A 17,513-nucleotide genomic window follows, 5' to 3' on the forward strand; every position below is an offset into this window, starting at 1 on the left:
CTCTTAACACATCTTAGCTATTATTTTTCCAGGATTTACAATTCCAGCTATCAGAATGTTTTATGCATTATCATCTGAATCTTTCAGAGGTCATTTATTTAAAAGCATCCTGTTTTATAAGTTATACCAATAGAGGAAGGAGTACTAAGTAAGAAGTCATAGGTTAGTTTCTAGTCCCCCCTTCACTCTATGACCTTTGGCAAACCATTTTACTTCTAAGAGCTTTAGTTCTCTCATTAGTAAAATGCAGAAAGTAATAATCACCCTACCAACTGCACAGGATTGTGGTGAAACTAAAATGAGAACATGAAACTAAGTGCCCTTTGAGGATGGTACAAATGTGGGATAATTATTATTAATCTAATTTAAAAATCATGATGCCATGAAAGCTTTCAAATAAAAGAGTAAAAAGTTTCATGTCATTTAAGTAAAAACTGGGGATGATGTAGTGTAGAAAGCTGGGATCTTTTGTTCTAAAAAAACAAATTCAATTTCTACCATGAAGCAGTTAAGTATTGTACTTAACCTTTTCTCCCCACAAAAGAACAATTTTCAAATGAAAAAGATCTATACCTTAAATGTAACATATGTTTAAATGAGTTAAAGATCATGGGGAAGTAAGTTAGCAAAATATCTATAGAGTAATAATTTTCAGAGAAGGAAATAAAGCAGAAAAAAGAATAAATAGAGCATATAATAATCTATCAAATGAAAGATTAAACACTTAGTTAAACCACCTAGTTAGCATTATGCCATTTTAAAATAAATGATGTGAATCCCCAAATAATTCTTTTTAAAAAGTTCTTAAGTTTTATAAATAAATGTAAAATAAAGCATCTGGCCAAGCATAGATTGAAGAAATCTTAAACCTGTGAATGTCAGTCAAATTGTGAACAATAAAGAGCATACATGAAAATGATGGGGCAGGGAAGTTACAAGAACATCACCAGATTTTTAAAAATTTACACTGTGGATCTCTGTTCACTTAAAAGAGTTATTTACATTTACATCAGACATTCAGTGGAATTTAGCCAAGCAAACAATTGTGGGTAGAATTTATAATCTGAAAATGTGCTTATGATTTTCTTTGTGTGTTTTTTCCTTAATTAAAGACTCTAAACCATGCTGTGGTAAAGAAGTTCCATTCTAGGGACAAAGAAAGAACCACCTGTGCAGCACAGTCCTCACCATGGCACTTATGTCAGTCATGGGTGAAAATTCTCCTTGTCAGATAATGAAAAGTTCAGAACATGACACAGGAAGATCTCCGAGTTTCCTTGTTTAGTGAAAAAAAGCCAAATAAAAGATCATGTATGGAGTATGCTACCTCCCATGAAAAGAGGAGGGAAAAAATACAAAATAAAAAGTTGTAATTAATCATTGGAAAGATACTTAAGAAACTTATGGGGCAATGGAGTGGTTTAGGGCTGGGGTGGAGCCAAGACTTTCAAGAAGCCCTTTTTACATTAATTTGGTTTTTGAGTGATGTGAATTTATTAGCCATTAACCAGCATTATGTGTGTGCGTGTATGTGTGTGTGTGTGTGCGCGTGTGCATGTGTGTGTGCGCGTGCATGTGCGTGCGTGTGTGTGCATGTGCGTGTGTATGTCTGTGTGTGTGTGTGAAGTCTAGTACAAACAGATAAGTAAAACCTACAATCTCACCTCTGGTTTAACATTTTTTACCCTCCTCAAGCTCAGGCCTGAGCAGCTGCAGAGGGGAAGGACTTGCTGGTGTCTTCACCCTCCATGTTCCCCTCACGCTGCTGCTTCTGACTGTTCAGCAATGGGGTGGGAGAGGCAGGACATTACAGAAGGTCTTACTAGGCTAGTGGTTTTGCTGTCATCTGTGTGACAAATACCTAAATGTTGACTAGTTATTCCTCCTGGGGATCTTTTGTGGGTCTTTCAGAGACAACTTGCTACACCAAGAGGGTACTTTGAACATTATATGTTCTCTGATTTTCTGGTTGAATTGTTACAATTCCTACCCTGGCTCTTATACCAAAAATTGCCCCATACAGCCTCTTTGTTGTCATCTGATGTCAGTACTCTTTGGTACTTCAAGAGACCTCTACTCCACCTGCCTTACAGCTTTGAGAAACTCAGTGTTTTTTACATGCCAAACTCTGGAAGTGCATGTCTCTCCCTCCACAGTTTCCCTCTTATCTCTGAATTCACAAGTAGCCCTAATCAGCCTGTCACCTTTGTCTTTTTTGAGATGAGAAGCAGGAACCAGTCTCAGTACTCTCTGAACACCAATAGACACTGGTTAAATCTCCTGGATATGCCCAATGTCTTCTGGAAGGTAAATGGCCTGGTCAAGAGCCACAGCAGTAGGCTAACAACCCTCTTTAAATAAATCCCCCTTTCCTAATCTCCTTACCATTCTGCTAATTATTATCAAAAACACATTTGGGACTGCTCCTTAGTAAGCCCTGCAAAGAGGGTCTGATAGATATATTTCATGAGGATGTACAGACATGTAACACCCCATTTTCTCAGAAGGAAATCTAAAAACCCAGGTAATAGAAAAAGTCCTTACATCAGTGAAAACCGATATAAGTCTACCCATATATCTGACATTTAAAAGTCTGGGCCTATGGCCAGCAAGGGTGCAGGAAGAAGAGATTCTATTTTTTTTTTTTTTCATTTTATAACTTTAGTGTTTAGCTATTTTATTATACTCAAGCATTTGGATTACAATGTGTATTTTTTGAAAGAATCATAGTCCAGTTAATTACCTATGAAGAGGAATCTTCTAACTTTTAATAAAATTTTGATTTTGGTTTCATACTAGAATATGGTAAATTCCTGTTTGAGGTAAAGGATGTTCAAGAAAGAGGAACACAGATGAAAGAGAGGCAAAGAAGATAAAAGGGAGATAAGGTTAAAATTTACCTTGTTTCACATGGAACCAACCTAAATGTCCATCGATGGATGACTGGATAAGGAAACTGTGGTATATACACCATGGAATACTACTCTGCCATAAAAAAGAATGAAATACTCCCGTTTGCAACAACATGGATGAACCTGGAGAAACTTACATTGAGTGGAATAAACAAAGCACAGAGGGATGAATACCGCATGTGCTCACTCATATGTGGGAGCTAAGAGAGAAAGAAGGATGGAAAGAAAGACCACAGTAGTGCGTTGGTCTTACAGAGGGAGGGAACATTTCTAGGGCTACAAAGTGGAGTGTGGGGAAAAGGGGGAGGGGCAGGGAGGTCGGGGGATAATTGGGTGGTGGACACGGGGTACAAAAGTAATTTCTGGTAATGGGTATGCTGCCAGTATGAATCTGGCCCTCACATCATGGGCATGAGGGGTGACAATTAGCTTTGTATCTCATGAATATTCATAATAAAAAATTTTTTTTTTATTTACCTTGTTTCATCGATATAAACTGCTTCCAGCACAGATGCTGCATATTCAATATTCTTCTTTAAGTCTACGATGTTAACGTCTCCTTTTTCCAGCTGCTTCACTAAGCATCTTAGTCTATTTTAAAAAGTTATCAAAGAGAGAAATAGAAAGATTTATTGTAAGTATATGCAAAATACTATAATATTAAATACACGAATTGAATAAAATTTTCAATATAGCCATTTCTAGATCATCAAATATTTTGAGTTTTTTGGTATAATTAAGATCAATCTTTATCCCTTAAGTAATTGTTAAAAATGATATTCACCTCAAGGATATTAGGGGTGCTCATAGCTAGTTTACCATATTTCAAAGACAGCATTCCCAAAAATTCAAGACAAAGTAGACATTTTCATAAGAGAATATTTCTAACACTAAGATTTATTCTGTGGCTGTTCTTCCTGCCTCTTCAGAGTTGGCCGTAAGGGAATTTTTAAAAGGTGCTCTTCTGACTGCTACAGTGACTATTGTTTACTATACACAGTAATAAAAGCAAAGATGAAAGGCGAAAGTTCCAAAAACATTTAATCGAGATAAGAAAAAAATATCTGTATGTGTCCTTAGTGTTTTCACTGCAATGGTTTTTCACCTGAGGCAAATATGGAAAATATATTCCTTGTTTTGCCCATCAGATGATGTGTCTGAACTCTTTGAGGAATTTTAAAGCACAGGACACAGCTAAGTCACGCCTAGATTCCTGACTTACAGAAACTGTGAGATCATTAATGTTATTGTTTTAAGGCACCAAGTTTTGGGATAATTGTAATGCAGCAATGGAGATCTAATATGGTGAGATAAGATAAATTACCTCAGTATGTTTGTCTTGGAAACTTCTATGCATTAAATTGTAAAACAAGTGTTGCTGAAGATATAGCCCGATACTAAGCAGAAGAGGAATATATATTCCTTATTTTCTACATACTATAGACAAGCACCTTGAAAACAATTTATCTATTTTCCTAAGACATCAGACAGAATTTAATTCCATTCCTGTTCAAAGGCATTTCAAAACAGAATAGAATACATTCACTTTTAGGCACTATCTTAGAGATAATTTAGCAGCTTTTCTGACAATTTACTTTGGATGATTTCCAATGCCAAAGCTTAGGGTATAAAGATAAGTTAAGAATTTTAGCAAAGGTATTAGACATTCCTCCACCCGTTAGAAACACTTTATTTTTCTATGGAAAAACCCACACCTAGACTAAAACTACTTATTCAAGAAGCTGTAAACAATTACTCTTTTTGTACCATTTACTTTAGTGAAAAAATATTAGCAGCCAAAAACATTGCAAAGTAAATTCTGTGTATCAACAAATAAGCCTTATTATTGGAGTCAACAAGGCATAACACAACAAAAAAAAAGCAATGAAAACAAGTTACTTAAAACGGAAAAATCAAAGCTGGCTTTGAAGCTTGTCTGAAATACAAAATGTAATGATAATGGAGCAACATAGAGGATTCTGAGATTTTTCTAATGCTTACGCCCAAGAATGTTATACTTAGTCAAATTGCATTTTACTTATGAAAGTAAGAGTTCTTCTTTCCCATAACTCTGCAATGGCTTAAAAATGTGCCAATCATGTATTTATCTTGTGAGAATTACTTGAGTAGAACTTGGTTGTACTCAGTTGTAGGATGTGGCTTAAAACAATAAGTAGTTCAGATGATCACCTCCCCTTCTTTCTGAATAACTGCACTCTATTTTTATTTGAGTTAGCCATCCCCCCCCCCCCAAAAAAATACATTTTCCCGGCTGTATTGAAGCTAGGTATGGTCAGATGACTAAATTGTGGCCAATGAGATGTAAATGGAGGTTTTGGGGTAAAACTTTCATAACAATTATTTTGAAAAGGGCTAACTCAGCTGGAAGGAGTTCTTTTCTACCCCTTGCCCATTCTTTACTGTCTAATATGGAATGGAACTGTCCAAAGGTCCCGCAGCCATCTAGGATCACAAAATGGCCTGGCAGACAGAAGGAAGCCACACAGCAAGAATGGCAGAGAAGAAAGATGAACGTGGCCTGGATATTGTGCTGTGAATCCACCTGAGTGAAACTGCCTACCTCTGGACTTGTTTCAGAGGAGAGAACAACAAAAGTGTTCAAGCCACTATTATTTTGAGATTTCTTTTACATGCACTGAACCCAGTTCTAACTGACCAGTTATTTATAAGCAGACAATATTGCCAAAGAGTTGTTACAAACTGAATTCAGTTAAATAAGGAATTACTTGGCATCTATTATACACACACACACATGTACACACACACACATATGTGTGTATATGTGTGTATATATAAATACATATATAATGACACACACACATATATATACATATATATATAAAAGTCATAGTTACATTTGTGTGAACCACAGTATCTGTCTTCAAGGTATTTGCAATGTCTGTGGATGACATGACACATGCAAACAATGTGGTCAAATGTTGCAATGCATGTATTCCCATTACTTCTTTTATACACACTCTAATTTTCAAGCAAATTGGTTTAGTAAATGTTCCGCAAAAACTTTCACGTAATCTTAGATTCAAGCTCTTCTCTCTTATTGAAATCCCTTTCTCCCCTACCCCTACCATCTTTAACTGTTTAAAGCATGTCCAGTTACTCAGCATATCTGTGATGCTACCTATCTCGTAAGTGCTTTGAAGATTCCCATTCATTTTGATCTCTCCCTTCATAGATACCACACTTTGTTTCTCACTAATAACATTAAGATTTCTCTGACTTTCATTTTAATTTCAACTTTTTGTACATGATTTTTTCCCAGTTGGTTTCTCATTAGACAAAAAATTACCAGGCGTTCAAAGAAGCAGGAAAATTGACCGGTAATTAGGATAAAAATAAATCAGTTGAAACTGACCCAAATATGACAAAATTAATAGGACTAGTAGACAAGGGTGTTAAAAAATTATTAAAGTAAAATAATATAAACAATATTACGCCAGTAAATCCAACAACTCAGATAAAATGAACCATTTCCTCAAGTCACACAAACTACCCAATCTCAAGAAGAAATAGATACACTGAATTTGTAGTTAAATAACTCCACATTAAGAAAACTGCAGGCCCAGATGACTTCACTGAATTTTAACAAATATTCACGGAAATTACAATGCCTTTTCTACACATACTTTTCCAGAAAGGTGATCAGTTGGGAATACTATCCAACTTATTCTAGAAGGCCAAATTATTTTGAACACAAAATTAGATGAAAACATTACAAGGAGAGGAGAAAAAGGAGGATTCCATTTATATAAAATTTTAGAAAATGTAAAGTATCCTTATAGTGACAGAAAACAGATCAGTGGTTGTTTGGGAATGTGGGAGGTAAGAATCAGGGAGGCAAGGAAGGAAGGGATTTCAAGGGCACTCAAGGAAACTTTGGAGAGTAATGCATTATGTTAATTTTCTTGTGGTGGTGGTGTTGGTTTCTCTAGTGTATACATATGTCTGCACTTATCAAACTGCAAATTACAAATTAAAATATGTAATCACTAATTTGAGACAGGAAAAGGACATATGCTAAATAGATGCTTCTATTACATATCTTCATTTTTCATCAATTTTATTAAAACTCTAAATTATGTTATCAAAGGCATGAAAAAAATATAAAGCAGCAATAAACTCTTAATGATCTTTTCCCAAAGAGAATGACACAAATCTTTGATAATTCATAAGACTTTTTAAATAAGCCAGAAAATAAGTTCTGTGCACACTTTGATCTGCTTAGCTTTTTGCAGGGAATTTCTTACCTTCTAATGATCAGGACACTTAAAAGAATACAGAAATGGAAAAAGCAATGCCATCTTTGAAAACAATTGATTGGCCCTGCAATTAAATCAAGCAATTGCAGAAGTGAAACTATTTCTACTTCTGACAAAAAGTACTGAGTTGTACGAAATGACTGAGTATTTTTTATTCAAATATAGAACTGCCACTTTACAAATAAAAAATACTCAATATAAAATGATACAGTTTTCATAATTAAGTACTTGAAATACACTAAAGCTACCTTCTAAGATATTGTTACATAACTCAATCATGCATAAGGTCCACCTACATAACAGCAATGTTCTCACACAGAAAAATCCTGTGTGTCTATGCATGTCTTTATTAATTCTAGGACATAAAATACACAGGATACTTCTAGTGCAATAGAGCATGAATAATCAATCAATCAATTTGAAAAGATTTGATAATCATTACATTACTAACAATATCCCCTTTTGTGACCTGATTAAAATACAAAAGGTAGAAGGATATGGTTGTAAGAATGCCATACTAAGAAGAGGTAAAGTTAAAAGAATACTGATCATGAATATTAATATTAACATCAAAAAATGGCCATAAGCAGAACTGCACAAAATCGCACAAAGAGCAAGAAGCTACCATGTCAGAACAAGACGCTACAATGTTATTTTCAGTAAGTCCTGTTTGCTTCTAGGCCTAAAACAATAAAAAATGATAATAAGAATCTATTAAACAATGAAATTTTCTATTCTATATCTATTATGAAATTTTCTATTTCTATTCTACTCTGCAAGACAATGCTCAGGAAATTAAATCCTAACCTTAGTCAAAGAAGCAGGGATTGTAGATTTAAAGCCTTTTCAAACATTTTCTTTCACATAAGCAAATATAATTGTAAAGCTCCCTGATACCTTTATTTGATGGGGTAAATAATTCCCCAAAGAATTTATATCATCGTAGAAATTTTTTTTTAAATGGGATTAATGGTATAATGTACAGCATGAGGACTATAGTTAATAATATTTTACTGTACACTAGAAATTTGATAAGACAGTAGATTTTAGGTCCTTTTACCACCAAAAAAAATAAGTACCTATGTGAGGTGAGGGGATGGATATGTCAATTTGCTTAACTGTAGTAATCATGTTACTGTGTGTGTGTATAGCAAAACACAATGTTGTATACCTTAAATATATTCAATAAAAATTAGTATGGCAAATATTACTAGCCTGAAGAATGTGCTTACAATCTACATTTAAAGAGCAAAACAATCCCATTGAGGCAGAGAATATGCGATGGAAGAGTAGTTTTTTATTTAAGTACAAAGAAATACATAACTGTTTTCCTTCTTCTCCAAAAAATCACAATTTAGGTAAACTATCAGTTTACTTCAAGAGGTATTAGCTTTTTTCACCCCCAGGAATGAACACTGCATAATTCCCAACATTTTGAAGAATTTCTTCTAAGCCCAGAGATAAAAACATTTAAAGAATTAGAAATGCTTTCAAGATCAATTTCTTCCTCCTTGGAGACCAAAAAACAGTAAGATCAAGACCATATTGACTTCTATAGAGAGAACCAATCCTTTGTGTCTGGTCACTGTAACCTCTTTGAAATACCATGGGCTATGTGGTCTCAAGGATTTCCTTTAAAATTTTAGATATTTAGGGCCAGCCATTGGCTCACTCGGGAGAGTGCGGTGCTGATAACACCAAGGCTGTGGGTTCGGATCCTAAAAAAAATAAAATAAAATAAAATAAAATTTTAGATATTTAAATAAGAATATATTTACTTAAATCTATGTGTTCTGATGAAAAAAAAATAGCATCTTTCACCTCTTAGCAAGGTGTTTATTTAAACCAGGGAAGACAGGTTACAGACAGGATCCACACACAGAAGAGCCATTTAAAAGCAGCTTAACATTTTATGTCATTCTCCTGGACTCTGGAACACTCATACTTAGCATTCAGCTCAGGTAGCTATTCTGTGCTAAGTATCTTTCATTTGTCCCTCCAGCTCTGCTCTACTGGTTTCTACCCTGCTCTTGGCCCTGAGAGACTGACCTGTAGAGACTACGTCGGGTGTCCAGTTGGGTTTCACATATGGGGAGCATCAGCAGAGGCAGGAGAAAAGGAGAAGAGCGAAGTCAATGCATCATTCTTCTGTTTCCTTGGACACTCACTCATCCTCCAGAGAAGGTCACTGGACAGGCAGCCCTCTTCACAGAGTTCTCTTTCAGTTTCTCTCCCTCAATCTCTCTGTCTCTCTCTCTCGCTCACTGGATTCTGTAACTGTCCCACTCCTTGACACTTCTGGTCTCGGGATGATAACATATCCCTGGAGTTCTGGTCAGTTCATGCTCCTAACCCAGAGGGATGGCATTATCCTGGGTGGTTGCCACACCCGTCCTACAATTGTAAACACTCCCTTTAGGAATTGCTCCTCACATGACCCATTTTGATTGTGCTGTCTTTTTTGCCTATTTTCTATCACAGCTCCTACAATGCCATTCCCTCATACCAGAGACCTTCAGTACTGTCCAATGGGGGTGTTGAAAAGACTATTGTGACAGGGCTTTAAAGTCAGTGGGGGCTCACCCTACCTACATTCAGCTTTTGCCTGATATCCACGGAGAGGAGCGACACACTGACTAGAGTGCTGTTTGGGGGAGTTTCCTGTAGTGATAAGCATCACAGCGATCTCTGGCCCATGGCAGAGTGGGAAGAGAGAGGAAACTGCACAAAATGGGAGATTCAGGAGAGCCATCAGACCAACTTGACCCTGTCACACTGGAAGAGACTGACTCCCAAAAGGGTTGTTTGCTGAGGGCTGCTGTTGCTAGCTGTGTCAAGAGAAATTTAAACAAAAGAAGTATTCAAAAGGGGATTTGTAGTTCATACTTAAGCCTGGTGGATTAAAAAATGTCTTTATTATGCTCACCACTAAAACTTCATCAACATGACCTGAAAGGACTGAAAAGATAAAACAGCTGCTAGGACAAAGAGAAATGGAAAGGAGACAATAACAGAGAAAAGGTGACAGCACATTTTTGGTAAAATTACATAGTGAGATATGGTTACTGACTTCAACAGGTACCGAGGAGAAACCCAAAAGCTTTCAAGGATGATTACGGAGAGAAACAAGACCCTTAATCCCCACAAAACCTCAGAACAGCTCAGGGGATGGGGACACCAAAGATCTTATAATGCAGGAATCAGTCTTTAGACTCAAAACAGGAGGTTTGGGTAGAAGTCTTTTTAGAGCTTTTGGATTTTTTCCCCACCCCAAGTACTGGGAACTATCCTTACCTTTCCCCATTGGAAACCCAGAAATGAGGTAGGAGGGACTGCCGATTGAAAACCGGGGGTGGGGGGTGAGAAATGAAAGTCAGCATGCTGAGTAATGATGACCCAGGATTCTTTCTCCCACCTACTTACAGAATGAAGATGGAGGGATTCACCCATGGAGAGACTGAAGAGCCCCAAAGAAATGAAATTTTTGAAACAATCTGCGGCTTGCTAACCCTTGAGCGAGGCCCAGCAGGTGACAAGTACCACCTATACGCAGATTCTAATCACCTTTCAGAGACTCACTCCTTAATATTCATGGCCTGTCAGTGGTCCACAGGCATTGAAGGAAAACTCCAACATGAAAACCACAGACAAACAAACAAATCAAGAAACTTGGAGGGAACAGAACCAATATAGAGACCAAAGAGAAACATTAAAAGACAAACAAACCAAAAACTTCTGAGAAAAATAAGAGATCTTCATCCATGAAGCAAGCACATAATCACATTTTTTCTTTTTAATGTAATAAATGGTGAGGAAAGAGCTCTTGAAAATTAACACTAATAATCTACATAAAGATTGCAATAGAAGGGGTAGGAGGAAAAGTCTAGTTACTATCCCAGGAAGTGGATAAAAACAGCAAAGTGGATACTAGAATAATGAAGATAAGAAAATTAGAGGGCCAGTTCAGGAGATCTAATATTCACCTAACTAAGGTTCTACACATAGAAAATAGAGAGGAGAGATGGAGGAAATTATTAAAGAAAAAGTCAGTTTACTAGAACTAAGAATCTCCATTGTGAAAGGGCTAGTTTCACGGACCAGCTTCCTGGGCATGTGGCTTGTTAGTCACACAGGACCTTACACTTAGAAGAGTGCACAATTAGTGATCTGCAGTCACTATCTTGAAATTCTTAACAATTTTCAAACAAGAGACTACACATTTTCATTTTGACCATGTCCTGCATATTATGTGGGTGGTCCTGGGGCCAACCTAGAATTCTAGCCAAACATCAATCAAGTTTGAGGAAAGAATAAAGATATTTTCTAACATTCAACATCTCCAAAAATTTGACTGTCCATGCACTCATTTTCAGGAAGCCACTGGGAGATATATTGCCTAAAATAAGGATGTAACTGGAAATCTAATCCAGATAAGTAGGGAAGTCCCAGAATAAGAGATGTATCCTCACCCTGGGAATTGACTAGTCCAGACTGCAGTAGGAGCACAGTGGAAAGGAAGTCCGAGGGAAGTCTCTAAGATAAAAAATGGAATTGGGAAACAACGAAACTGATAGAATATTTGGAGCTTTGTTTTTACAGAGCAGTTGAGCGTTCGTAAAATTGTAAAATGTATATATAAAAAAATAATTATAAAATATAGGAAGAAGAAAAAAGTTGCCCAAGATAGGAAACAGTCACTATTTGAGATATTCAAGATGTTCTATTCAAGATAGCAAATAGTTCGCTATTTGTTTGATGACTAAATAATATTTATAAAGTTACAATACTATGAACACTACATTAAAAACAAAATGAGGTGCAATATAACTCTTTTGAGAAGATTAGTGTAAGGAAGTTTTATGAAGTTAATGTACAAGAGTTGTTTCCTCTATTATCGTTATGGATGTAAATAGATGAAGCCTGAAATTGATAAATCAGAAAATAGTAAAAACATATTACTTGGAAATATGACTCTTCCTCCAAAGAACTGAAAGAACAGAACTATTATTTGTTTCTGAGGAAGTGACAGCTGTCTTTTGACAACAGTAGAAAAAACTGTAACAATATATTTTCCTATTAAAGTAAAATGACCAATATATTGCTCATAAGAAAAGTGATTTGACTTAGAAGTCAGGCCTCTTAATTGGTAATTTTGGAATCACTGACCATGAAAAATTTAAGAGACATCAAAGTTCATCTTGAATTAGAGGTAAAGAAAGATTTTGAAAGGGTACAAAGTATTCCAATCATGAGGTGATAGTGATGTTGAACTCCAGTTGTTCTAGGTTCTTCTAGACACATAGTGAAGTCAAGGAAAGAAAATTAAATTTAACATGATAATCAAATATACATCTGGTCACCACATATTTCATGCTCATGTACTGAACTGACTGAAAACAGGCACAAGTTCTGGGTTTGAGGTAGACCCCCAAAATGAAACATATATTAGGTGAAAAGGAGAAAGAGAAATATGAGGAAACAGCATAAAATATGAGGTGAAATGAACTATGATGACCAAACTTACTTTTTTGTTTGTTTGTTTTGCAAAGTCAGAGAAGCCCAAGAGAAAAATTTTTCTAGTAGTTTTACAAAAGTCAGATTAAAATGTGGTCTACAAAGAATGAAAGAGAGTCAATAGGAGGTTGGGTGGGCAAAGAGCTCTGTGGGCCTGGGGTGCTCCTGAAGCAACAGAAGCTGAAAACAGCAAAGTCTGTTATTATATCGGCTGAGCAAAGCAATCTCAGCACCAGTTTCAACAAAAATAACAAAGAAAGGTTTAAAATGGTGTCTTAGTTCATTCGGGCTGCTCTAACAAAATGCCCTATACTGGGTGGTTTCTAAACAACTGAAATTTCTTTCTCACAGTTCTGGAGGCTGAGAAGTCCACTATCAAGGTATTGGCAGATTCAGTGTCTGGTGGGGACCCACTTCCCAGTCCATAAATGACTGTCTTCTCACTGGAACCTCACATGGCAGAAGGAGGAAAGGAGCTCTCACAGACTTCTTTTGTAGTGCACTAATCCTATTCATGTGGGCTCTGCCCACATTATCTAATCACCTCCTGTGATGGTTAATTCTAGATGTTAACTTGATTCGATTAAGGAACTCCAAGAAACCTGGCAAAGCTATCTTTTTAGGTGTGCCCATGAGGGTCTTTCCAGAAGAGATTAGCATGTGAGCCTGAGTGGACTGGGTGGGAAAGATCCGCCCTCAATATGGGTGGGAACCATCCAATCCACTGGGGGCCCAGAGAGAACAAAAAACGGAGAAAAAAAGGTAAAGCTCTCTCTTTATCCACTAGAGTTGGGATATCCACTGTCCATGGACATCAGAGCTCCAGACTCTTCAGCTTTTGGGTTCCAGGACTTACATCAAGGACACCATTGGCTTCCCTGGTTTTGAGGCCTTCAGACTTGGACTGAGCCATGCCACTGGAATTCAGTTTGCAGACAGCCTATCATGGGACTTCTCTTCACAACTGCGTGAGTTAATTCCCCTAATAAATTCCATCTCATATATATAACATATCCTATTGATTCTGTCTCTCTGGAATACCCTAATATACCTCCCAAAAGCCCCAACTCCTAACAACATCACCTTTATGGGTGTTAAGATTTCAGCATACAAATTCTGGGGGACACAAACATAGCAAATGGCTTGGGACATTGATAGAGTTTGGATGTATTGTCCCCACCAAAACTCATGTGAGAATCTGATCCCCAATGTAGCAGTGCTGGTAGCTGTTTGAGTCATGGGGGCGGATCCCTCATGAATGGATTAATGCTCTCCCTGGGGAACAGGGGTAGTGAGTGAGTTCTCGCTCTATTAGTTCCTGCAAGAGCTAGTTATGTAAAAGACACTGGCATCTCCCCCCACCCTCCTCTCTCTCTCTTGCGTCCTTTCACCATGTGATCTGCTTGTACCCACAGGCTCCCTGCCACTTTCCACCATGAGTAGAAGCACCCTAAGGCCCATGCCAGATGCAGCTGTCCCAGAATCATAAGCCAAATAAAACTCTGTTCTTTATAAATTGCCCAGTCTCAGGTGTTCTGTTATAGCAACACAAAACAGACTAAGACAGACATTTACTGTTAACAAATGCAATACCATGTACCAACAGACTTTGAAAATGCACTAGCACAGAAGGAAAACCATATAAAGATAGATTTTTAGAGAAATACACATACAAACAAAAAAAAACTACAGAAAAAAAGTCAACCTGGAATTTTTCCAATTACAGTATATTACACAACATAAGAAAACCTAATAAACAGAAATATTTCCATGGCAGATACTATCAGGAACAGAGGATTCCTTCTGTTACTCCTGACACTCAGTGATAGGAAAATTGAGTCATTTGAACAAGAGTCTCTTGAAAGCCGAATCCTTCTGTGGGGATGCAGTTTGTGGCATAATAAGCAATCAAATTGAGTTCAAATGAATTGATTAAGAAGATTGCTTTTATTGTGAAGGTTGTTTATGTATGAGAAATAATATTTTAGTCTTCTAATCTGATTGATTCTCTCTCTCACCATGTACATATGAATACCTGGGTTTCAAGACACCACTAAAATTTGTTGACAAAAAACTCATGCTTGATTTTACACGATCTCCCTTGCCTCTGGAGAAATGTAGCTTTTATATCCATAATCTCTCAGGATCATTGTAAATAATTATTTTCTTCTGAGATCTTACAAGTGTTATATTGATATTTACAGAAGCAGTTTTGAGAATCCAACATCAGTGGTATAAAATACTGAGTCACAAATTTATCATAGCGTAACAACAGGGATAAAAAATAAACAGAACATTCTCCAATGTATTAGCCAAGATCTAACTGGGAAAACAAAACAACTCTGAACATTTAAAACTAAGAATTAATTCTTGGAATTGATTACTCAGATGACGGGAGATGATGAGACAACCAGGGGAACAGTGAGGATCCCCCAAATGAACAACTGCAGGAAGCTTTTGGAGGGTCTAAGGAAGGAGGCAGGATCACCAGATCACAGTAGATTTAGGGGTTCCTACAGCAGAAAGAAGCACTACGGGCCTCTCCAGGAGCATCTTGAGTCATAGAAGGGACACAGATGATGTAAGGAAGGCTTCCTGGAGGCAGAGAGAGAGGGAGAGGAAACACCCTGGATTTTCCCTTCCTCCTCGGCTGTTCTGCAAGCTCCCAATGGTATCTGTCACTAGCCAAATCCAGCCAGATGCCAGCTGACACAGGAGGCTGGGAAATGCAGCTGTGATGATACAGAACAGAGCAGGGATAGGGCAAGAAATAGATCTGACGGAGAACAGGCCCAGAACCATAATACACAGTTACCACAAAGTGTCAGCAAATTTTTCTGAGATTTGGAAATAAGCCAGAAAGGTGGGTGTCATGTGCTCCCTGTCATATAAACACACAGACAACCAAGGGTTATCTGGAGGAATGTATTTAGTTCATCTCACTGTTTGCTATCAACTCAAAGACCCAGAATTTGTGAGGCTATTTGTTAACTTGCAGATTATTGTCTGGTAGGGGTGAAAATAACTTCTATCTGGTGGGACGGACAACCTCACAAGATCAGGTCATGACCTCACTAGACGTTAACCAGTTTTGCATCTAAACTAGCAATTTTACTGGAACATTGCCTATGTATACCTAGCTTCCTAAATCCTCTTTGAAGCAGTCATAACTTCTTACTGATTCCCTCATGATTAATGATTTAAATAAAAACTTTGGCACATTTTCAATTTATATTTGCATGAAAGTCATGCTTTTACCCCTTGCAAATTATATTTTAACAATGTACTATAAATTAATTTGGTACAATTAATCCCAACACGCTCAGCATGTATAATAATAAATAATGCCTTGAACTCCAAAGAGGAAGGAGGAATCTAAGAGATAAAAAAATAATGGCCCCTGGGAACCGGACCCCCCCCTCCCACAACCAGGCACTCCATGCCAGTGCCTCAGAGCCTGCCCTGGGACCCAGGGCATGGAGAAGGGGACCAGACCCCCTCCCACAACCAGACACCTGGCATCAGTGCCCCAAGGCCCACAAGGGGACCTGGGGTATGAAGCATGGACCGGACCCCCCTCTCACAACCAGGCACTCTGTGCCAGTGCCCCAGGGCTTGCACAGGGACCTGGGGTATGGAGCCAGGGACCAGACCTCCTTCCACAACCAGACACCCCATGCCAGCACCTTAGGGCCTGCCCTGGGACCTGGGGCATGCAGAAGGGGACCGGATCCACCTCCCACAACCAAGCACACTGCGCCAGTGCCTCAGGGCCTGCCTATGGACCCAGGGTAAGGAGCTGGGGATCAGATACCCCCACAACCAGGCACTCTGAGACAGTGCATCAAGGCCCTGCCCAGTGGCCCGAGGCATGGAGAAGGGGACCAGACCCCCCTCCCACAACCAGACACACTGTGCCAGCACCTCGGGGCCTGCCTGGGACCCAGGGCATGGAGAAGGGGACCAGATCCCCCTCCTACCACCAGTCACACTGCACCAGTGCCTCAGGTCTGCCCATGGACCCGAGGCATGGAGAAGGGGACCAGACTCCCCTCCCACAACCAGGCACCCCACACCAGCGCCTCAGGGCCCACCCAGGGACTGGGAGTATGGAGCCTAGGACCAGTGCCCCCCTCCCACAACCAAGCACCCCATGCCAGCACCTCGGGGCCCACCTGAGGATCCAGGGCACAGAGTAGGGGACTGGACCCACCTCCCACAACCAGGCACACTGTGCCAGTGCCTTGGGACCCACTTGGTGACCCAGGGCATGGAACTGGGGATCAGACACTCTCCACAACCAGGCACACTGCCAGCACCACAGAGCAGACCAAAAACATCTCCATGTGGGTGGCCCACCATAGCTGCCACAATAACCATAGCTGCCGTGAAGGTGGCTAGATGCCACAACCACCGTGCAGATGGTCCACCAGCCACTGGAGTGAGTTGACACAAGGAGAGTCACCAGCAGAGATAAAGAAAGGAGGAGGATGTCTGTCTCCACAGAGCCCATTTCAGAGTGACGGAAGAGACATCTGCTCTATGATGGTATTGGGGGACCTGATCATGCCTCTCAGCATTGGCCAGATCATTTGGGCAGCAAATCAACCAAGTAACTGTTATTCTTCCAGAGGGAGAGAAGAAATCTAGGGTGATTAGAGGGAAGAAGGGGGAGAGAAAGGGGTATGAGGAGGGATTGGACAAGGGGCATAAAGAATAATTACAATTTGTAACAATGTGTATGCTAGTAATATTGATTTGATCAACATATCTTAATGTCGAAACCCAA

The 17,513-nt window shown here is 38.7% G+C and overlaps 1 protein-coding gene across 3 annotated transcripts in view; it reads right to left on the reverse strand.

Annotated features, from left to right (window-relative positions):
• Positions 1–17,513, reverse strand: part of PDE1A (phosphodiesterase 1A) — a 262,628-nt gene that overhangs the window by 91,560 nt on the left and 153,555 nt on the right. For all 3 annotated transcript variants that reach the window (XM_063080008.1, XM_063080014.1, XM_063080000.1), the window contains exon 2: positions 3,390–3,503. In XM_063080008.1, coding sequence (XP_062936078.1) covers positions 3,390–3,503 — 114 coding nt within the window. The remainder of the gene's footprint in view (positions 1–3,389; positions 3,504–17,513) is intronic.

Source organism: Cynocephalus volans, chromosome 1, assembly GCF_027409185.1.
Source record: "Cynocephalus volans isolate mCynVol1 chromosome 1, mCynVol1.pri, whole genome shotgun sequence".
Taxonomy (NCBI): domain Eukaryota; kingdom Metazoa; phylum Chordata; class Mammalia; order Dermoptera; family Cynocephalidae; genus Cynocephalus; species Cynocephalus volans.